Genomic DNA, 23,370 nt, shown 5'->3' with positions numbered 1-23,370 from the left:
CTGGTGGGCAGGTGGGGAGGCCCCACGCTGGGACCCTGCACTGCCCCACGCCCCGCCCGACTCAGGGTGGGCAATCCCGACGCCCGTGGGAGCGAGCTCGCGGCACTGACGGGCGCACGCGAGAGTGTAAACACTCGGCCCCACCCCCTACTCGCCCCCGCCCCGCCTCGCCATTGGCTGCGGGAGCAAAGTCCCCGCCTCCTGCTTGTTCTGGCTCCGCCCCCGCTCCGTCTCCGGGCCTCCATTGGCTGCGGCGACAGCGTCCTTCCAGGCGGGGCGGTTGAGCTTCAGCCCGGAGGCGGTGACGAGAGTAAGATGGACGGACAACCACACCAATGAAAGTGCGCAGCCGCCCTAGCAACTGCGGTTCACCAATGGCGGGGCCGGGCGGGGCTGCGCGCTGTCAGCGCTGGGCGGCGGGGCGGGGCCGGCTGCAAGCAAGGACTCGGGGCCCGCGCGGCGCCTCTCGGGGCCCGGCCGCCGCCTCTGCGCGCAGTCCCGCAGGCTGGGCATGGGTTGGGGCGCCGGGCCGTCACGATGAGCGCCCTGGGCAGCCCGGTCCGGGCCTACGACTTCCTGCTCAAGTTCCTGCTGGTGGGCGACAGCGACGTGGGCAAGGGCGAGATCCTGGCGAGCCTGCAGGACGGCGCGGCCGAGTCCCCGTACGGCCACCCGGCGGGTGAGCGCAGGGGAGGGCGCGCCTGGGTGCGGGCGTGGGTCCCGGGAGGGGCGCGGGGCTGGGGAGGGGGTGCGGGTGGGAGTCTGGGTTCGGAGGCACGAGGCCGGGGAGGGGTCGGGAAGAGGCCGGCGGGCGGGCCCGGGAGGGTGGGAGTCCGGGTCCGGGGGCGCGCGGCTGAGGAGGAGCGCGGTTCGCGGGCGGGCCTTTCTCCGCCCGGCCTGTCCCTCGTGCGGCGGCGTCCGTGTTACACCAGGCACCCCCAGTTCCGCTCGAGGCCCCCGCGGCGCAGTCTCCATCCTTCTGCGCAGTCTGCGCCCAGCGGGAGCCCGCGGCTGGGCCGAGCGCTGGGCTCCTCCCGACCTGAGGCCGCCTCCGCGGGGACCCGGGGAGGACTCGGGTCCTCACGTGCGCGTTCGGCCGCGGGGGCAGGAGGGGCGGGAGGGGAGGCGAGCTCCGGGGCGCCTGGGGCGGAGCGCGGCGAGCAGGCTCCCAGGTGCTGGGTCTGCGCGTGGGTCGGAGGGGAGGGGAGACCAGGGTCCAGTCCCGAGGCCAGGGGTCCCGCGTGTCCGGGGGAGAGAAAGGAGCGCAGGTGACTCGCGTGCGGAAGAGGGAACCCCCCACGACAGCGGCCGGAGAGGGGGTTCTAGGGCGAAGGGAGGCCGCAGCACCCAGAGCTCCCAGGCAGGCAGCCCGGGGATCCCCGAAGTTTGAGGCTTGAAAGCCGGCGGCCGGCGAGGGGGTGGACGGCTCGGGAGAAAGAAAGGCGGGGGCAGGAACCCAGGAGGAGGGGGAATGCGCAGAGGCGGACACCTCGGCCGGGAGTGAGGAGCAGGCGGGGCCTTCACCCACCCGCGTCCCTGGAACCGCGCGGATGAGGCCGACCCTGCGGCTGGGGAAGGAGCCCCGCCTGTGCCCACCTTCCCGCCGCGCCTCGGGGCTGAACCCACACTTCCAACAGAGACCCCCCCTCTGGGTCCTGGGCGGAGGAGGGGAGCCGCAGTGTGGAGATGGAATCTTGGTGGGAAGGCCCTGTCAGCTCTGGGGCCTGGGAAGGGTCCTGCCAGAGACGAACTTTGCCAGAGCGGGTGGGAGGAAGCGGGATCTGAGGCTGCAGAGTAGAGGGTGCAGGCCATGCCCTACGGGCAGCTCCAGGCAGGCTGCATGAGGACCAAGGGAGGGGAGCGTGGCTCAGCTGGAGGGGGTGGCCTGAGACTGTGGAGCGTGGGGTGAGACTCAGGTACCCGGCCACACCTCAGCTTAGGGAAGGGGGTGAGGAGGGGGCACAGAGTTTGGGGGAGCAGCTGAGATGGGCTTGGCTCACGACCAGCACCCGGAGGCTTCTTTAAACTGCAGCACGCCGGGGAGTCTCTGGCAGCCGGTGGGTGCAGAGTGTGCTCCGTGGGGCAGGAGGGGCGTCTGCGTCTTTACCTGTCCCCACCCCATTCCCCGCTCGGCGGCAGGTCTCTAGGACCGTGGTGTCCAGTCAGATGCCATGAGCCACGTGTGGCTGTGGAAGTGTAATTAGAAGGAAACAAAACAAAAAGCTTCCATTAGTCACATTTCTAGATAGTTCGGATGTCGCTGTGGCAAAGTCCGAGGGCCCGTGCTGCCCTGGAGATTGAGCGTCTGGAGGACAGGGCTTTGTCCGCACGGTGCCCTCGGGGTCTGGGCTCAGCGAGGGATGAACTCTACCAGAGCTAGAGGAATAAAGCACCCAACAACCTGTACGCCCAGACGAATGTGGCCCTTTAAGAGCTGTGCGTGTTTTGGGGGAGCAGACGGTTGACTGTGTTGAGTTTGATTGAAGGTGAGTGCCATGGGGCGTGTGTGAGAAGAGCCACGCACAGAATGTTTGTGAAACTTCCTTCTGGTTGGTTTGAACAGAGGCTCGGGGATGCTTCTGTTGCATGACTTTCGGTTGCTACATGCTGAACTGAGGACGACCCAAAACAATGGACCAATGTTTTCTTCTAAACGCTTTCCCTGACAGGGAGAGAGGGTTTAGGCTAAAAATACACCTCCCACCGGGCTGGGTGTGGTGGCTCACACTTGTAATCCCAGCACTTTGGGAGGCCAAGGCGAGTGGATCACCTAAGGTCAGGAGTTCGAGACCAGCCTGAGCAACATGGAGAAACCCCCGTCTCTATTAAAAATACAAAATTAGCTGAGCGTGGTGTCACATGCCTGTAATCCCAGCTACTCTGGAGGCTGAGGCAGGAGAATCGCTTGAACCTGGGAGGCAGAAGTTGCAGTGAGCCGAGACGGCACCATTGCACTCCAGCCTGGGCAACAGAGCGAAACTCACCTGAGGTCAGGAGTTTGAGACCAGCCTGACCAACATGGAGAAACCCCCGTCTCTACTAAAAATACAAAATTAGCTGAGCGTGGTGTCACATGCCTGTAATCCCAGCTACTCTGGAGGCTGAGGCAGGAGAATCGCTTGAACCTGGGAGGCAGAAGTTGCAGTGAGCCGAGATCACACCATTGCACTCTAGCCTGAGCGAAACTCTATCTAAAAAAAAAAGACACCTCCCACCAAGAGCTTTGTTGTCAACGTGGCCTAAGTGCTGTAGAAAAAACTGGTATAGGCCGGGCGCGGTGGCTCAAGCCTGTAATCCCAGCACTTTGGGAGGCCGAGATGGGCGGATCACGAAGTCCGGAGATCGAGACCATCCTGGCTAACACGGTGAAACCCCGTCTCTACTAAAAATACAAAAAACTAGCTGGGCGAGGTGGCGGGCACCTGTAGTCCCAGCTACTCGGGAGGCTGAGGCAGGAGAATGGGGTAAACCCGGGAGGCGGGGCTTGCAGTGAGCTGAGATCCGGCCACTGCACTCCAGCCTGGGCGACAGAGTGAGACTCCGTCTCAAAAAAAAAAAAAAGAAAAAGAAAAAACTGGTATCACAGGTGTACCCTTGCAGGTTTTTTATCTACCAAATATGTGTTTTAGGGTTAAGAAAAGTTATTCTGAAAAATAGTAAGAAGTTGAGATCATTATGTTTTGTTTTTAATTTTTTCAGAGACAGGGTCTTCTCTGCTGCCTGGGCTGAAGGCAGTGGTGAGGATTGCAGATCACTGCAGCCTTGACCCCCCCGGGTTCAAGCCATCCTCCTGTCTTGGCCTCCCCAAGTGCTGGGATTATGAGCTTGAGCCACAGCAGCTGGCCATGCTTTTTTTTTGTTTTAATGACATGTTTCACTGAGAAACAGTGAATATAAGTGCTTCTGTTATTGAAAGGTGAGGACAGCTGGGCGCGGTGGCTCACGGCTGTAATCTCAGCACTTGAGGAGGCTGAGGTGGGCGGGTCATGAGGTCAGGAGTTTGAGACCAGCCTGGCCGACATGGCGAAACCCCATCTCTACTAAAAATACAAAAATTAGCCAGGCGTGGTGCCGCTCACGGTGCCGCGCACCTGTAATCCCAGCTACTCAGGAGGCTAAGGCAGGAGAATCGCTGGAACCCAGGAGGTGGAGGGTGAAAGTGAGCTGAGATTGTACCACTGCACTCCAGCCCAGCGACAGAGCGAGACTCCGTCTCAAAAAAAAAAAGAAAGAAAGAAACGTGAGGGCTTTCGTAACTCCACACTCCATCCCCTCCACCCGACTCGTCCTGAGTTTTGTAGCCCAGGCTGTTATTTTTATATTGTTCAGATTTATAGCCCTTGCTTCTGTATTGTGGCTGTAGTGCCCACAAGAATTTAGTATCAATTCAACTTTTAAATATAGTCAGTGCTCACCAAAGTCCTTTTACCATTTCTGTCTTTGTTCATTGTGCTGTCTCTCTCTTAATTAACTAGATTTCATTATCATTTGTTTTTTTCAGAAGGACTTGAGTATTTCCTGACTATTACGGCTTGTTTTTGTGTCTGAAAATGTCTGCCCGTGGTCTTTTTTTTTTTTTTTTGAGACGGAGTCTCGCTCTGTCGCCTGGGCTGGAGTGCAGTGACCGGATCTCAGCTCACTGCAAGCTCCGCCTCCCGAGTTTACGCTATTCTCCTGCCTCAGCCTCCCAAGTAGCTGGGACTACAGGCACCCGCCACCTCTCCCGGCTAGTTTTTTTTTTTTTTGTATTTTTTTAGTAGAGACGGGGTTTCACCGTGTTAGCCAGGATGGTCTCGATCTCCTGACCTCGTGATCCGCCCATCTCGGCCTCCCAAAGTGCTGGGATTACAGGTTTGAGCCACCGCGCCCGGCCATCTGCCCGTGGTCTTTATCTTTGAACGATATAAAGATATCTTGGCTGGGTATAATACTCTTAGATTTGTTTTCTTCCCCAACACTCTGCAGCTGTCATTCCACTGTCCCCTGGCTCGCATGGGTTGTGGTAAAGCCTGAGGTCGGCTGATTTTTCCCCATGTGGAGGATTGTCCTTCCCTTCGTGAATTTCTGAGGAATTATTTTTGTCTCAGTTCCTCTGCTTAACCAGACCATGTCTCAGAGTTGAATGTTTTGTGTTAAACTTCTAGTATGCATGTACTTTTTGAGTTTCCAGGGGTGTGTGTGTGTATGTATATATATTATACATATATATTTTTTTAGACGGAGTCTCAATCTGTCGCCCACGCTGGAGTGCAGTGGTGTGATCTCGGCTCACTGCAACCTCCACCTCCCAGATTCAAGCAATTCTCCTGCTTCAACCTCCCAAGTAGCTGGGATTACAGGTGCCCACCACCATGCTGGGCTAATTTGTTTTTGTATTTTTAGTTGAGACAGGGTTTTGCCATGTCGGCCAGGGTGGTCTCGAACTCCTAACCTCAGGTGATCCGCCTGGCTCAGCCTCCGAAAACCTGGGATTACCGGTGTAAGCCACAGTGCACGGCCTGAATTTTTGTGATTATCTTATGCCTTTCCTATTTGTTGGTAATTCTGATTTCAGTAAACTGTTCTAGCTGTTTTTTTTTTTTTTTTTTTTTTTGAGACGGAGCCTTGCTCTGTCGCCCAGGCTGGAGTGCAGCGGCCGGATCTCAGCTCACTGCAAGCTCCGCCTCCCGGGTTACGCCATTCTCCTGCCTCAGCCTCCGGAGTAGCTGGGACTACAGGCGCCCGCCACCTCGCCCGGCTAGTTTTTGTATTTTTTAGTAGAGATGGGGTTTCACCGTGTTAGCCAGGATGGTCTCGATCTCCTGACCTCGTGATCCGCCCGTCTCGGCCTCCCAAGTGCTGGGATTACAGGCTTGATGTTCTAGCTGTTTTAACTTATTGATTAGCTCAGTAAAGACGTTATTTTCATCTCCTAATTTTCTTAGTTTTGGAGTTTTCCTTTTTTTTTTTTTTTTTTTTAGAGACAGAGTCTTGCTCTGTTGCCCAGGCTGGAGTGCAGTGGCACGATCTCAGCTCACTGCAACCTCTGCCTCCCGTGTTCAAGCAATTCTCTGCCTCAGCCTCCCGAGTAGCTGGGATTACAGGCATCTGCCACCACACCCGGCTAATTTTTGTATTTTTTAGTAAAGACGGGGTTTCACCATGTTGGCCAGGCTGGCTCGAACTCCTGACCTCTGGTGATCCACCCTCCTTGGCCTCCCAAAGTGCTAGTATTACAAGTGTGAGCCATTGCGCCCTACATTTTTTTTTTTTTTTGAGATGGAGTCTCACTCTGTTGCCCAGGCTGGAGTACAGTGGTGCGGTCTCAGCTCACTGCAACCTCTGCCTCCCAGGTTCAAGCGATTCTCCTGTCTCAGCCTCCCGAGTAGCTGGGACTACAGGTGTATGCCACCATGTCTGGCTAATTTTTTATTTTTAGTAGATATAGGGTTTCACTTTGTTAGCTAGAATGGTCTGAAACTCCTGACACCAGGTGATCCGCCTGCCTTGGCCTCCCAAAGTGCTGGAATTACAGGCGTGGCCACCGCACCCGGCCTATGTGCACTTCTGTTACTGTGTCTCTGGCCCCCATTGTGTGAAGGAGACTCTCCCGTGTTGTGTGAGGCTGTGGGGTGTTAATTCTCGTGGCGTGTGACTTCCCTTTCGTGACTCTACCATGATTTATTTCTCCATCCTGTGGGTGACGGGCATTTGGGTGGTTTCTGGTTTCTGACTATTACGGCTTGTTCTGCTGCAAACATTACTGGTACGTATCCTTTGCATTTCTGTTGAAAGTTACCTGTGCGTGTGAATCTCTGGGTATCAGGCATGCAAATGTCTACAGAGGTTTCCCTGTAGTAGATTCTCCCAAAGCATTTTTCACTTGGTGCTCCCACCAGCAAAGCCGGAGGCCCCGGCTGCGTCACCTTCCCTCCCAGCACGGGGCTGTCTCTGTCTTTCTAGGTGGTGTGCAGTTTGCCTTTGCATTTCTCTGATAACTAATTGAGCACCTTTTCATACGTTTATGCGAATTTCCTCTTTAGAAAAATGCCCAAGTTGGCCGGGCGTGGTGACTCACACCTGTAATTCCAGCACTTTGGGAGGCCGAGGCGGGTGGATCACCAGAGGTCAGGAGTTTGAGACCAGCCTGGGCAACATGGTGAAACCCTGTCTCTACTAAAAATACAAAAAAATATTAGCCGGGCGTGTGCCTGTGGTCCCAGCTACGTGGGAGGCTGAGGCAGGAGAAGCGCTTATACTCGGGAGGCAGAGGTTGCAGTAAGCTGCAGTTGCACCACTGCACACCAGCTTGGGTGACAGAGTGAGACTCCGTCTCCAAAAATTAAAAAAAAAGAAAAAGGCCGGGCGCGGTGGATCAAGCCTGTAATCCCAGTACTTTGGGAGGCCAAGGTGGATGGATCACGAGGTCAGGAGATCAAGACCATCCTGGCTAACACGGTGAAACCCTGTCTGTACTAAAAATTCAAAAAACTAGCCGGACGTGGTGGCGGGCGCCTGTAGTCCCAGCTACTCGGGAGGCTGAGGGAATGGCGGGAACCCAGGAGGCGGAGCTTGCAGTGAGCTGAGATCCGGCCACTGCACTCCAGCCTGGGCGGCAGAGCGAGACTCCGTCTCAAAAAAAAAAAAAAAAAAGAAAAGAAAAGAAAAAGAAGAAAAATGCCCATGTCTTATGTCTGTTTTTTCATTTTGGCTGAATTTCTTTCAATGATTGCTAGGAGTGTTTAAAATATAGATTCTGGCTGTGAGTCCTTTGTCGCCTGTGTGGTCCTGGATATCCACTTTCATCTGCACGTTACCTTTCCACTCCTTTAATAGTATCTTTGGATGAACAGAAGCTCTTAATTTTAACATAATCTAAATTATCAGTGTTTTGTGGTTAGGACTTTGGGTCCTGTTTAACAAACTTTTGCTGCTCCCAGATAACAAAAATGTGCTCTACAAGCATGGTTTTACCTTTGACATGAAAGGCTGCCTCCAGCTGGGGTGAGGCCTGAGGCAGGGATCAAGACGCATTGTTTTCAGTTGGATGCCTGCCCCCGACCCTGGCCCCCCGCATTGCATGGCCACCGTTATCCCAGCCTGGAGCCCGCTGGTGGGTCTGGGTCTGCACCGTTGGCCTGCCTGTCTCTCGTGGGTGTGCCCTGGGTCAGACTCTGTCTTCTGTGGGTGGACGTGCCCTGTGCTGTCCGGGGCGGTCAGATGCATCTTGTCCTTGCCCAGGCAACTGTGCCCAGGTGTTCCCTTTGCTCTGATACAGTCAGCAAGGCCTGGATTCTCCCTCCTGGGCCTTTGTCTTCCTCTTGGTCTGTAGTTGGAGGGCGGAGTTCTTGGATCCTGGACCCTGTCAGCAACCTGAGTCCACAGACTGTGCAGCCCCCCCTGCTCTGCCTGTTACCCAGGGAAGAGTCTTCTTTTCTGCAGCACACCCCACACACACTGGTCCCCCTGGTTCCCTCTTCCTCTTGGTCTGTAGTTGGAGGGCGGAGTTCTTGGATCCTGGACCCTGTCAGCAACCTGAGTCCACAGACTGTGCAGCACCCCCTGCTCTGCCTGTTACCCAGGGAAGAGTCTTCTTTTCTGCAGCACACCCCACACACACTGGTCCCCCTGGTTCCCTCTTCCTCTTGGTCTGTAGTTGGAGGGCGGAGTTCTTGGATCCTGGACCCTGTCAGCAACCTGAGTCCACAGACTGTGCAGCACCCCCTGCTCTGCCTGTTACCCAGGGAAGAGTCTTCTTTTCTGCAGCACACCCCACACACTGGTCCCCCTGGTTCCCAGTGGCCTGGCCCCGTTTCTTTCTGGCAGCTAGGTCCCCGGTTCAGGCTCTTTCTCCTTGGAAGGTCCATTTCTCTCCAGGCAAGGGTGGAAGGAAAAAGGCATCACTAGGCTGTCCTAGGATACTGTCGGGGCACAGCAGGGCCCTGCCTTTCCATCACCCGAGCTGGTGTTTCTAACACCAAATTGTGACCCTTCTGTGAGTGCTGAGTTTTCTGCCTTTTGCACATTTTTTTTAAATTTTTTGAGACAGAGTCTCGCTCTGTCGCCCAGGCTGGAGTGCAATGGTGTGACATCGGCTCACTGCAACGTCTGTCTCCTGGGTTCCAGTGATTCTCCTGCCTCAGCCTCCTGAGTAGCTGGGATTACAGGCGCATGCCACCAGGCCCGGCTAATTTTTTGTATTTTTTAGTAGAGACGGAGTTTCACGGTGTTAGCCAGGATGGTCTCGATCTCCTGACCTCGTGATCCACCCGTCTCGGCCTCCCAAAGTGCTGGGATTACAGGCTTGAGCCACCGCGCCCGGCCAAGAATCTTTAAAGAGGAGATGGTTTTCTGGTTTGGTGTTTTTTTTTTTTTTTGAGATGGAGTTTTGCTCTGTCTCCAGGCTGGAGTGCAGTGGCCGGATCTCAGCTCACTGCAAGCTCTGCCTCCCGGGTTTATGCCATTCTCCTGCCTCAGCCTCCCGAGTAGCTGGGACTACAGGCACTCGCCACCTCGCCCGGCTAGTTTTTTGTATTTTTAGTAGAGACGGAGTTTCACGGTGTTAGCCAGGATGGTCTTGATCTCTTCACCTCGTAATCCACCCGTCTTGGCCTCCCAAAGTGCTGGGATTACAGGCTTGAGCCACCGCGCCCGGCCAAGAATCTTTAAAGAGGAGATGGTTTTCTGGTTTGGTGTTTTTTTTTTTTTTTGAGATGGAGTTTTGCTCTGTCTCCAGGCTGGAGTGCAGTGGCCGGATCTCAGCTCACTGCAAGCTCCGCCTCCCGGGTTCAGGCCATTCTCCTGCCTCAGCCTCCCGAGTAGCTGGGATTACAGGCTTGAGCCACCGCGCCCGGCCAAGAATCTTTAAAGAGGAGATGGTTTTCTGGTTTGGTGTTTTTTTTTTTTTTTCTTTTTGAGGCGGAGTCTCACTCTGTCGCCCGGACTGGAGTGCAGTGGCACGATCTTGGTTCACTGCAACCTCTGCCTCCTGGATTCAAGCAATTCTCTGCCTCAGCCTCCCGAGTAGCTGGGATTACAGGCATGAGCCACCACGCCCGGCCAGTCATCACTTTCAAATTTGAACTGAAAATCAAATCATATTTTATCCTGCTTCTTTATGGTGCAATCTTTAAGAATCTTTTTTTTTTTTTTGTGACGGAGTCTTGCTCTGTCGCCCAGGCTGGCATGCAGTGGCCAGATCTCAGCTCACTGCAAGCTCCGCCTCCCGGGTTCAGGCCATTCTCCTGCCTCAGCCTCCTGAGTAGCTGGGATTACAGGCTTGAGCCACCGCGCCCGGCCAAGAATCTTTAAAGAGGAGATGGTTTTCTGGTTTGGTGTTTTTTTTTTTTTTTGTGACGGAGTCTTGCTCTGTCGCCCAGGCTGGCATGCAGTGGCCAGATCTCAGCTCACTGCAAGCTCTGCCTCCCGGGTTTATGCCATTCTCCTGCCTCAGCCTCCCGAGTAGCTGGGATTACAGGCGCATGCCACCAGGCCCGGCTAATTTTTTGTATTTTTAGTAGAGACGGAGTTTCACGGTGTTAGCCAGGATGGTCTTGATCTCTTCACCTCGTAATCCACCCGTCTTGGCCTCCCAAAGTGCTGGGATTACAGGCATGAGCCACCACGCCCGGCCAGTCATCACTTTCAAATTTGAACTGAAAATCAAATCATATTTTATCCTGCTTCTTTATGGTGCAATCTTTAAGAATCTTTTTTTTTTTTTTGTGACGGAGTCTTGCTCTGTCGCCCAGGCTGGCATGCAGTGGCCAGATCTCAGCTCACTGCAAGCTCCGCCTCCCGGGTTCAGGCCATTCTCCTGCCTCAGCCTCCCGAGTAGCTGGGACTACAGGCACTCGCCACCTCGCCCGGCTAGTTTTTTGTATTTTTTAGTAGAGACGGGGTTTCACGGTGTTAGCCAGGATGGTCTTGATCTCTTCACCTCGTAATCCACCCGTCTTGGCCTCCCAAAGTGCTGGGATTACAGGCATGAGCCACCACGCCCGGCCAGTCATCACTTTCAAATTTGAACTGAAAATCAAATCATATTTTATCCTGCTTCTTTATGGTGCAATCTTTAAGAATCTTTTTTTTTTTTTTTTTCTTTTTGAGGCGGAGTCTCACTCTGTCGCCCGGACTGGAGTGCAGTGGCCGGATCTCAGCTCACTGCAAGCTCTGCCTCCCGGGTTTATGCCATTCTCCTGCCTCAGTCTCCCGAGGAGCTGGGACTACAGGCGCCCGCCACCTCGCCCGGCTAGTTTTTTGTATTTTTTAGTAGAGACGGAGTTTCACGGTGTTAGCCAGGATGGTCTCGATCTCCTGACCTCGTGATCCACCCGTCTCGGCCTCCCAAAGTGCTGGGATTACAGGCTTGAGCCACCGCGCCCGGCCAAGAATCTTTAAAGAGGAGATGGTTTTCTGGTTTGGTGTTTTTTTTTTTTTTTTTTGAGATGGAGTTTTGCTCTGTCTCCCAGGCTGGAGTGCAGTGGCACGATCTTGGTTCACTGCAACCTCTGCCTCCTGGATTCAAGCAATTCTCTGCCTCAGCCTCCTGAGTAACTGGGATTATGGGCGCCTGCCACCATGTCTGGCTAATTTTTTGTATTTTTAGTAGAGACGGGGTTTCACCATCTTGACCAGGCTGCTCTTGAACTCCTGACCTTGTGATCCACCTGCCTTGGCCTCCCGAAGTGCTGAGATTACAGACATGAGCCAGCGCTCCCGGCCAGTTTTCTATTTCTTTAACTCCTGTGGTACCACATGTGAGCAAATTAACTTTTAAAATACGTTGCGTTTTAAAAATTGTGTCATAAATGTTTCTGTGCATTTGAAAATAACACCATTGCATTTGTATCAAGTTTTCCCATTAGAAACCCTCAATTCAGCCCCACCTCACCTGTGTCCTGCGGGGTCCTCTCCCCACGCTGATGACCATCCTTTAGCTTGACCCGTTACTGCTGGAACCCTAGCCCCAGGCGAACCTGATTTCCAGTGACAGGCTGGGAGAGGCTCAAAACAGACCAGCCAGGTTTCTCCAGGCAGAGAGAGGGTCAGCTCTGGGGGGGCTGGAGGCCCACCCATCGCCCCTGAGTCTGTCACCCGGCTGTCCACCAGCCCGGCACCGGGCACCGCTGTTGTGCAGAGTGGACGCAGCTGGAGCAGGCAGACCCGCAGTCCTGCCTCATCCTGCCAGCCACACCTGCTCACTGCTCCTCCTGCCCCAGGAGTGCAGGCTGCTCCGTGCTGGGTGCTTTTAGAGTGAAGAGAGCGGCAAGGGGCGCCAGAGGCAACAGCGGAGTCAGCTGGTGTGTGCTTGCTGTGGGTACTGTTTGCATTCAGAGATGTTTTTAACCTTTCTTTTCTTTTTTTTTTTTTTTTGAGACGGAGTCTCGCTCTGTTGCCCAGGCTGGAGTGCAGTGGCGCGATCTTGGCTCACTACAAGCTCCGCCTCCCGGATTTACGCCATTCTCCTGCCTCAGCCACCCGGGTAGCTGGGACTACAGGTGCCCGCCACCACACCCGGCTAGTTTTTTGTATTTTTTAGTAGAGACGGGGTTTCACCGTGTTAGCCAGGATGGTCTTGATCTCCTGACCTCGTGATCTGCCCGTCTCGGCCTCCCTTAACTTTTATTTTCAACTTTATTCCCAAGATTCTTCAGCTTCATTAGCTGTATACACACAAAACCTAAAAAGAGCAACAGCATCCAAGGGGCTTGGGCATATAAATATTAGAGATCTAGACTTTATCAAACAAAACAATTTTTTAATTTTTCTGAGACAGAGTCTTACTCTGTTGCTCAGGCTGGAGTGCAGTGGTGTGATCTTGGCTCACTGCAACCTCTGCCTCCTGGGTTCAAGCGATTTTCTTGTCTCAGTGTCCAGAGTAGCTGGTATTACAGGCATGCACCACTATGCCTGGCTAATTTTTCTATTTTTAGTAGAGACGGAGTTTCACTATGTTGGCCAGGTTCGTCTTGAACTCGTGACCTCAGGTGATCCACCTGCCTCAGCCTCCCAAAGTGCTGGGATTACAGGCGTGAGCCACCACGCCTGGCCCAAACGAAACTATTTATTTATTTGTTTTTGAGATGGAGTCTCGCTTTGTCACCCAGTCTGGAGTGCTGTGGCATGATCTCAGCTCACTGCACCCTCTGTCTCCCGGGTTCAAGCAATTCTCCTGCCTCAGCCTCCTGAGTAGCTGGGATTACAGGTGCCTGCCACCACACCCCAGCTAATTTTTTGCTATTTTTAATAGAGACGGGGTTTCACCATGTTGGTGAAAGGCTGGTTTCAAACTCCTGACCTGGTGATCTACCCGCCTCGCTCTCCCAAAGTGCTGGGATTACAGGCGTGAGCTACCGCACCTGGCCCAAAACAATTTTTAAAAGTGGTCATGAGGGCCAGGCATGGTGGCTCACACCTGTAATCCCAGCACTTTGGGATCGCTTGAGCTCAGGAGTTCAGAACAGCCTGGGAAACATAGGGAAACCTCGTCTCTACAGACAGTTTAAAAATTAGCTGGGTTGGGCCGGGCGCGGTGGCTCAAGCCTGTAATCCCAGCACTTTGGGAGGCCGAGACGGGCGGATCACGAGGTCAGGAGATCGAGACCATCCTGGCTAACACGGTGAAACCCCGTCTCTACTAAAAATACAAAAAAAACTAGCCGGGTGAGGTGGCGGGCGCCTGTAGTCCCAGCTACTGGGGAGGCTGAGGCAGGAGAATGGCCTAAACCCAGGAGGCGGAGCTTGCAGTGAGCTGAGATCCAGCCACTGCACTCCAGTCTGGGCGACAGAGCGAGACTCTGCCTCAAAAAAAAAAAAAAAAAAAAAAAAAAAAATTAGCTGGGCATGATGGTGACTTAATGTGTTTTGGGCCCTAGCTGGCAGAGAGAAGGATGGACTGATGGAAGCTCAGCACCATGGAACGAAAACTTTCAGGGAGGTAAAGTCAGTTTTGAAACCGGGTCTGGCTTATTGCCCGGGCTAGAGTGCAGTGGTGTGATCACAGCTTAATGGAGCTTTGACCTCCTGGGCTCAAGCAGGCCTCTCACCTCAGCCCCCTAGTTGGCTGGGCCTGTAGGTGCATGCCACCATGCCCGGCTAATTATTTTATTTTTAGTAAAGAGAGGGTCTTGCTATGCCACCCAGGCTTGTCTTGAATTTCTGGGCTCAAGCGATCCTCCTGCCTCGGACTCCCAAAGTGTTGAGTTTACAGGTGTGAGCCACCGCACCTGGCTGGGGGTGTAAAGTCTTGAAGGCACCTGCCGTGTGTGGTCGGCAGCCAGTCGGGAGGGCTGGTTGTCTGGGGACCCTGTACTTGGCTTCTCAGTCTCTCGGGGGATGCCAGCACCTCTCACAGAAGCTGGCGGCCATGTCCTGGAGAGAGAGCCCCAGAAGGCTGGCAGTGGAGAACAATGAGGCCGTTGTAACAGATCTTGGGGTTTTCTCAGCTACGAATGAACCTCAGGCTGTTTTTACTTTACGTGGGTTGCGTATCCCGACCTCTTGCAGCTAATAATTACCCTCCCCCAAGTGAAGTTTGCTCATGAATTTGAATCAACTGATGTGTTATTTATATTTGTGACTCGTGATAGAACTGGCATTTTGTTTGATTAAAATAAAAGCAAAAACGAGTTTACACAGGCATAAATATACATATTAAACTCTAGTGACCCTAATACATAAGGCCAGAAGTTATTGTCTTAGTAGAAAAAAGTAAATAGATGTATGAAGAGTATGACTTTTTCTCTTAGATTAATAAAATCCATCTGGAAATAAAGTCTGTTTCTTCCAGCTCAGGATGCCGTGTGTGTTTGAGGAGAGAACACTGTGGTGCACTCGCAGGTTCAAATCATGTCGTGTTGGTTTGACAGTGGAGAGACACAGAGGCCAGCGTCATCAGACCTGGGCATCATTGGGGGTGTGGGAGGGGCCCACAAACAAGAGTCTTCCATGCCCCTGAGCTTTGGACACCCTTCCCCCGGCACTGGATGGGAGGGTCTTCGATGCCCCTGACCTCTGGGCACCCTTCCCCTGGCACTGGACGGGAAGGTCTTCAATACCCCTGACCTCTGGGCACCCTTCCCCCGGCACTGGACGGGAGGGTCTTCGATGCCCCTGACCTCTGGGCACCCTTCCTCCAGCCCTGGACAGGAGGGTTTTCGATGCCCCTGACCTCTGGGCACCCTTCCCCAGGCACTGGACGGGAGGGTCTTCGATACCCCTGACCTCTGGGCACCCTTCCCCCAGCACTGGACGGGAGGGTCTTCAATGCCCCTGACCTCTGGGCATCCTTCCCCCAGCCCTGGACGGGAGGGGCGTGGAGGGAGGTGGAGGGCTGCAGAGCTGGTGGGTGAAGGGGCGTTTGGATGTGAGGGGCGTGGAGGGAGGTGGAGGGCTCCAGAGCTGGTGAGTGAGGGGCGTTTGGACACATCGAAGCAGAGGTTTACTCTCTCATAGTTCGAGAGACCAGAAGCCCAGAATAAGGTGTTGCCCGGGCCACACTCCCTCGGCAGGCTCTAAGCGGGGATCCTTCCTGACTGCCCCGACTTCTGGGGTGCTGCCGGCAGCCCTTGGCGTTCTGTGGCCGGTGGCAGCACCGTTCCAGTCCCTGCTGTCTGTCGTCACACAGCCTTCTCCCCCGGGTGTCTGTGTCCTCAAATCTCTCTGTGCTTTTAATAACACCAGCCGTTGGATTTAGGGCCCACCTAACTCAGTACGATCTCATCTTAACTTGAGTACATCTGAAAACACCCTTGGCCGGGCGCGGTGGCTCATGCCTGTAACCCCAGCACTGGGAGGCTGAGGTGGGCGGATCATGAGGTCAGTGGTTCGAGACCAGCCTGGCCAACTTGGTGAAACCCCATCTCTACTAAAAATACAAACATTAGCTGGGTGTGGTGGTGGGCACCTGTAATCCCAGCTACTTGGGAGGCTGAGGCAGGAGAGTCGTTTGAATCCAGGAGGCGGAAGTTACAGTGAGCTGAGATCATGCCACTGCACTTCAGCCTAGGCAACAAAAAAAAAAAGAAAAAGAAAAGAAAAGATCCTGTTTCCAAATCAGGTCACATTCTGAAGTTCTGGGTGAACGTGAACCTTTGGGGGACAATTCAACCCAGTATAGATGGTGAACCCTGAGAGGACAGTTTCCTTCTCATGAAGGCGGACCTGGGCACCCAGGGACCCTGTGGGTTCCCTCTTCTTGGAGCTTCAGCACTGGGGCCCCTGGCCCTGTAGGTTCCTGTTGGCTGGGGCCCTGGAGGGCTGCCTAGGACCTGCCCCGGAGGCAGACCGGGTGCCTGGGGCCCACCCCATCTGAGTGTTTCACTGCTGGGCTGTCTCCGTGGGACCCTACGGGCCACACAGCTCGTTCTGCCGGTCATCCATGCTTGGGGCGGGGGCACTGAAGCTTTGCCCCCATGTGCGGTAGAGGACTTGGTGACTCCAAGGGGGGCTCAGGAATCTGCATGTAAGTGCATGGCCCCATTTGAGAACCACTGTGTGCGCCGTCTCTTTCCATGTGTTTCTCCTCCTCCCTCTCCATTTTCCTCTTGGCTTTTGTCCTCACTTCCCCCTCCCCCGCGCCCCTCCCTCCCCCTCCCCATTCCTTTCCTCTCCCGCTTCCTCTCTGGTTTTATTGAGATATAGTTTACTTACAGTCAAATTTCTCCTTTCTTGAGTTTTTTGTTTTGTTTTGTTTTGTTTTTCCTGTTTTGAGACAGTTTTACTCTTTCTTTTCTTTTTTTTTTTTTTTTTTGAGACGGAGTCTTGCTCTGTCGCCCGGGCTGGAAGGCAGTGGCCGGATCTCAGCTCACTGCAAGCTCCGCCTCCCAGGTTCACGCCATTCTCCTGCCTCAGCCTCCCGAGTAGCTGGGACTACAGGTGCCCGCCACCTCTCCCGGCTACTTTTTTGTATTTTTTAGTAGAGACGGGGTTTCACCGTGTTAGCCAGGATGGTCTCGATCTCCTGACCTCGTGATCCCCCCGTCTCGGCGTCCCAAAGTGCTGGGATTACAGGCTTGAGCCACCGAGCCCGGCCGAGACAGAGTTTTACTCTTGTCACCCAGGCTGGAGTGCAACAGCACGATCTCGGCTCACTGCAGCCCCTGCCTCTGAGTTCAAGTGGTTCTCTTGCCTCAGCCTCCTGAGTAGCTGGGATTATAGGCGCCCACCTCCACACCCGGGTAACTTTTCTATTTTCAGTAGAGATGGAGTTTTGCCATATTGGCCAGGCTGGTCTCGAACTCCGGACCTCAGGTGATCTGCCCGCCTCGACCTCTCAGAGTTCTAGGATTACAGGCGTGAGCCACCGTGCCTGGCCCCTTCTTGAGTTTTGACAAAGACTTAGAATTGTGTGACCACCATCACAGTCAAGACGGAGAACATCTCCACCATGCAGAAGTTTCCACAGCCTCTGTGTAGGCGGCCCCTCCCCAACCCCGGCTCCTCAGCCTCCTGTGTGCACATATCCCTGAGGGCTGTGAGCCTGGCTCCGGTCACTCGGCGGCCTGGAGCCTCTGAGGCCGTCTGACTTGGCAGGTGCACCAAGAGCTCATTGCTTTTGATCGTGGGACAGCAGAGATGAACCACGGTCCGTCACCCACCTGCCCTCTGAGGAGGGTCTGGGTGATTTCCAGCTTTTGGCGGTCTATGGGGAGAGCCACCGCACACGTCGACGTCCTCGTTTTTGTGCGAACTTGTGTTTGTTTCACTTGGGTAAATATCCAGGGGTGGAGTTGCTGGGTCGTATGATAAATGAATGATTAACTTTATAAGAAACTGCCAAACCGTTTTCCACACTGACCACACCGTCTGCGTCCCTGTCAGCAGTGAGTGTTTCCATTATCAACGTTCTTTGGTTTTGTTTTTTTAAATGTTAGCCACTCATAGGTGTGCAGCGATATCTCACTGTAATTTTTTTTTTTTCAAGACAGTCTCACTCTCTCACCTAGGCTGGAGTGCAGTGGCGCGATCTCAGCTCACTGCAACCTCCGCCTCCCGGGTTCAAGCGATTCTCCTGCCTCAGCCCCCTGAGTAGCTGGGATTACAGGCAGGCACCACCACACCCGGCTAATTTTTGTATTTTTAGTAGAAACGGGGCTTCACCATATTGGCCAGACTGGTCTCGAACTCCTGACCTCAGGTGATCCTCCCGCCTCAACCTCCCGAAGTGCTGGGATTACAGGCGTGAGCCACCGCGCCCAGCCAGTATCTCTTTGTAATTTTAATTTTAATTTCCTGTGCTTATATACCATCCTCCTATTCTCTTTGGTGAAGTGTCTTTTGCCCAGTTTTTATTTTTTATTTTTTTTCTTTTTCTTTTTCTTTTTTTTTGGAAACAGGGTCTTGCTCTGTTGCCCTGGCTGGAGTGCAGTGGTGTAAACATAGCTCACTGCAGCCTCCACTGACTGGGCTCAAGTGATCCCCCTACCTATTTCCCCCCAGTAGCTGGACTCCAAGTGCACACTACCGGGCCTGGCTAATAAAAAAAAAAAAAAAAGTTTTGTAGAGATGGGGGTCTCACTATATTGTCCAGACTGGCCTTGAGAGATCCTCAAGAGATCCTCCTACCTCGGCCTCCTGAAGTGGTGGGATGACAGGTGTGAGCCACCATGTCTGGCCTCTTTTGCTTATTTTGAAAACCTGAATTGTTTATTTTCTTTTCATTGAATTTTGAGAATGTTTAAATATGTTCTGGATATAAGCCCTTTACCCAGAAATGTGTTTTCAAGTCTTTTCACCCAGTCTGTGCCTTTTCTTTCCATTTCATTTAGTATCTTTTAAAGAATAACAGTTTTTACTTTGGAAGAAATCCAGTTGATCAATTTTTTCTTTTGTAGACGATCCTTTTAACGTCATGTCTAAGAAATCTTTGCCTACCCAAAGTCACAAAGATTTTCTTCTAGAAATTTTTTTTTTTTTTTTTTTTTTTTTTTGAGACAGAGTCTTGCTCTGTCGCCCAGGCTGGAGTGCTGTGGCCAGATCTCAGCTCACTGCAAGCTCCGCCTCCCGGGTTCACGCCATTCTCCTGCCTCAGCCTCCGAGTAGCTGGGACTACAGGCGCCCGCCACCTCACCCGGCTAATTTTTTCTATTTTTTAGTAGAGACGGGGTTTCACCGTGTTAGCCAGGATGGTCTCGATCTCCTGACCTCGTGATCCGCCCGTCTCGGCCTCCCAAAGTGCTGGGATTATAGGCTTGAGCCACCGCGCCCGGCCTAGAAATTTTATAATTTTAGATTTTACATTTATGACTGTGGTCCATTTTGGGTTCTTTTTTTGTTTTTGTTTTCTGAGATGGAGTCTCACTCTGTCACCCAGGCTGGAGTACAGTGGTGCGATCTCGGCTAACCGCGAGCTCCACCTCCTGGATTCAAGCGATTCTCTTGCCTCAGCCTCCCGAGTAGCTGGGACTACAGGCACGTGCCACCATGTCCAGCTGATTTTTTGTATTTTTAGTAGAGATGGGGTTTCACCATGTCGGTCAGGCTGGTCTTGAACTCCTGACCTCAGGCAATCCTCCCGCCTTGACCTCCTGAGTAGCTGGGATTACAGGCACATGCCACCACGTCCGGCTAATTTTTTGTATTTTTAGTAGAGATGGCGTTTCACCTTGTTAGCCAGGATGGTCTCAATCTCCTGACCTCACGATCTGCCCACCTCGGCCTCCCAAAGTGCTGGGATTACAGGCGTGAGCCACCGCGCCCAGCCAGGTTCACGTTTTTAATATAGTGTGAGGTATAGATTGAGATTCTTTACTTTTGCATAGGGATGTCTAATTGTTCCAGCAGCATTTGTTGAAAAGGCTATTCTTTATTGTATGGCCTTTGCACTTTGGTCAAACATCAGTTGGTCATTTTTGTGTAGGCCTATTTTTAGACTCAATTCTGTTTCATTTTTCTATTCATGTATTTTTTATACCAGCCCATACTGTGTCAATTAAATATATAGTAAGTCTTGAGATTGAGGAGTCTGAGTTTTCCAACTTTGCTCTTTTGACTTTCCTTTTAAATGTTGGCTTTGTTGATTTCTACCCAAAAAAGTCCTGCTAGGATTTTTGATTGGGACTAAAACTATAGATCAACTGGAGAGACTTGTCATCTCAACAATACTGAGGCTGTCAGTCACGAGCATGGTATGTCTTTCCATTTATTTAGGTCTTTGATTTCTTTTATTAGTGGTTTGTAGCTTTTACTATATAGATCTTGCACATTTTTTAAGGTTTATACTCAAGTATTTCATGGTTTGGGGGCTATTGTACCTAGTGCTATTTAATTTCAATTTCTGATTGTTTACTGCTAGTATTTAAAAATACAACTTTTTTTTCCCACGTTGCCCTTGTATATTGTAATCCTACTAAATTCACTTATTAGTTCTAAGAGCTTTCTTACTGGTTTTTGGAGAGGTGTATATGTGTGCATGTGTGCTGCCTGTGTGTGTGCATGCGTGGATGTGTGTGTGTGTATAGTAATGTCATCTGGTAATCGAGATGGTTTTAATCTGCATACCTTTTCTTTCTTTTTGTTGCCTTATTGCACTGGTTAGAACTTCCAAAATGATATTGAATAGGAGTGGTAAGAGTGCATATTTTCATGGGGAAAATATTTTCTTAATTTCATGGGGAAAGCATTCTGTTTTTTACCATTAAGTAAAATGTTAGCATTGAGGTCCTTTTTTTAGATGTACTTTATCAGGTTAAGGGAGTTCCTTTCTATTCCTAGTTTGCTGAGAGCTTTTGTCATGAGCAGGCATTGGATTTTATCAAATGCTGCCTCACTGAGATCATACAGGTTTTCTTTTTTGGTTTATTGACGTGATAAATTGCACTGATAGATTTTCAAATGTTGAACCAACCTTGCATTCCTAGGATAATAGATTGCTGAATTTGGTATATTTTTTGTTGACGAATTCATCTCTTTTACTTTACATTTTTACTTTTAACTTATTGTATAATAAGTTCTTGGCCGGGCGCGGTGGCTCAAGCCTGTAATCCCAGCACTTTGGGAGGCCGAGACGGGCGGATCACGAGGTCAGGAGATCCAGACCATCCTGGCTAACCCGGTGAAACCCCATCTCTACTAAAAAAAAAAAATACAAAAACACTAGCCGGGCGAGGTGGCAGGCGCCTGTAGTCCCAACTACTCGGGAGACTGAGGCAGGAGAATGGCGTGAACCCGGGAGGTGGAGCTTGTAGTGAGCTGAGATCCGGCCACTGCACTCCAGCCTGGCGGCAGAGCGAAACTCCGTCTCAAAAAAAAAAAAAAAAAAAGTTCTTTTAATGATTAAAATCACAGTACTAGAGAAATCCTCCATCTAAACTCAGTTCTGGTGGCTCCAAAGCCTCCACACAGAGCCTTGAGATGCTTTGCTGCAGGGTTACTTGTCTCGCACTCAGGGCCTGGGTCGCTGGGTGAGGCTCTGCTCATTCAAGCGGGGGGGCTTTTTCCCTGCGCAGTGTCCGACTGCACTGGTTAACTACTGCTTCCTGTCCTAGGGACCTTCTCCCACATGGCTGCTTCTGACTGTTCAGAGGTACTGCTCTCGTTTGCCTTTTTGTCTGGAAATGTAGTATTTCCTACCGTAGGTAAATTATATTCCCTAGGACAGCCAGTTATATACATTGATTTTTAGCCAAATCTTCACTAAGGAGTTGGGGTTAGGGGAGCTCATTTACCACTTACCTACCAAAAACTCATGTTGTTTTATTTTTTTTTTTTCTGAGATGGAGTCTTGCTCTGTCGCCCAGGCTGGAGTGCAGTGGCTCAATCTCGGCTCATGGCAAGCTCCGCCTCCTGGATTCACGCGATTCTCCTACCTCAGCCTCCTGAGTAGCTGGGACTACAGGCGCCCGCCACCACACCCAGCTAAGTTTTTGTATTTTCTTTTAGTAGAGACAGGGTTTCACCGTGTTAGCCAGAATGGTCTCGATCTCCTGACTTCGTGATCTGCCCGCCTCAGCCTCCCAAAGTGCTGGGATTACAGGTGTGAGTGACCACGCCCGGCCAGACTCACTTTTTTTGAGTTAATATATTACTACATGTAGTGTTTTGGCAACTGTGTTCAATGTATATGAAGCAGAAATATTTGCCTTTATTTTTAGCTAATTTTCTCTCAAACATCATTTTCTTTTTTTTTTTTTTTTGAGACAAAGTCTTGCTCTGTTGCCCAGGCTGGAGTGCAGTGGTGCAATCTCAGCTCACTGCAACCTCCACCTCCCGGGTTCAAGTGATTCTCCTGCCTCAGCATCCCAAGTAGCTGGGACTACAGGCATGTGCCACCACACCTGGCTAATTTTTGTATTTTTAGTAGAGATGCGTGGGGTTTCACCATGTTGGCCAGTGTGGTCTCGAACTCCTGACATCAGGTGATCTACCTGCCCCGCCTTCCAAAGTGCTGGGATTAAAGGCGTGAGCCACCATGCCTGACCCAGAATTACATTTTAGAATTAAAACATTTGTAGCAAGATTTCATATGAAAAATGTTAAAATTACATATATCATAGTATTACTACTATGTAGAAAGAAAACCATATATACATAAACAGTGAAATGAACTACACAGAAATATTAACAGTGGTTGTCCATTGGTGATGAGATCGTGGTGGTAAATATTTAGTGCCGAGCGTGAATGACGTGATTTTAAATAAACTTTTTCGTATGCACTATTTTTTTTAACTTCAGAAGCAATGAGTGTCAGGCAGCCTTGGGTGGGGTGGCCTCCTGGAACCCTCCCTCTCTAGCCTTCAGCCAGGCCTTTGAGTTGAGAAGCTCGCACATGTGGGGGAACTGCCGTCCCGTCCGCTGAGTGGCCCTGCCCAGAGCCCCCACCCCTGTTTGGCAGGTGGTGGCCATGGAGGGTGGGGCTCCTGCCTGCGACCCAAGGCCAGGGCAGGACTGGATCCTATGGCCGCTCCCCTGGGTGTGTGGGAACCTGGGAGAGACCCAGGCCCTAGTGTGGGGTCCGGGGCCACTTGAGACCTCCGTGAGAGAAATCACCCCACCCTGAGAGCCCAGGCCCACCTGAGTTGAGCCCTCGAGCCCTGAGCAGGACGGGCCAGCCCGAGGACAGCTGCCCCCTTCTCTCAGGCCCTGGGAGTTGTGGTCACAAGATGTCCGGCCCCATGACCAGCCTCAGGGAATCCACCACTCTGATGGGTTGTGAGGGGCCAGCTCAGAATGAGCCAAGCGGGCAGCTCTGGGATCTGGCCCCTCTGTCCCCCCCAGAGCCACCATGGCTGCCTCGATCCCCCTTCCCCAAGACGACATCCCTTTGTGAGCCTCCCACAACTGCGTTCACCCCCAGGCCTGCTCAGGCAACAGCTGCCACGCTTTAGGACACTGCTTCTGGGCCCTGTTCCTTCGTGTTTCCAGGTGTCCTGTGGTGGTGACAGCTCAGTG

General features: G+C 52.3%; 1 protein-coding gene across 1 annotated transcript in view; it reads left to right on the top strand.

Annotated features, from left to right (window-relative positions):
- The first annotated feature begins 417 nt into the window (after nucleotides 1-417).
- Nucleotides 418-23,370, top strand: part of RAB40B (RAB40B, member RAS oncogene family) — a 45,532-nt gene continuing 22,579 nt past the window's right edge. Inside the window, exon 1 of the mRNA XM_033181718.1 lies at nucleotides 418-679. Within this exon, the coding sequence (XP_033037609.1) occupies nucleotides 538-679 (142 nt within the window). The 5' untranslated portion in view covers nucleotides 418-537. The remainder of the gene's footprint in view (nucleotides 680-23,370) is intronic.

The sequence above is a fragment of the Trachypithecus francoisi genome, unplaced genomic scaffold, assembly GCF_009764315.1.
Source record: "Trachypithecus francoisi isolate TF-2019V2 unplaced genomic scaffold, Tfra_2.0 Lachesis_group20, whole genome shotgun sequence".
NCBI classification, from domain to species: Eukaryota; Metazoa; Chordata; class Mammalia; order Primates; family Cercopithecidae; genus Trachypithecus; species Trachypithecus francoisi.
The sequence above is the reverse complement of the archived record's forward strand: the minus strand, read 5'-3'. Positions and strand labels throughout refer to the sequence as shown.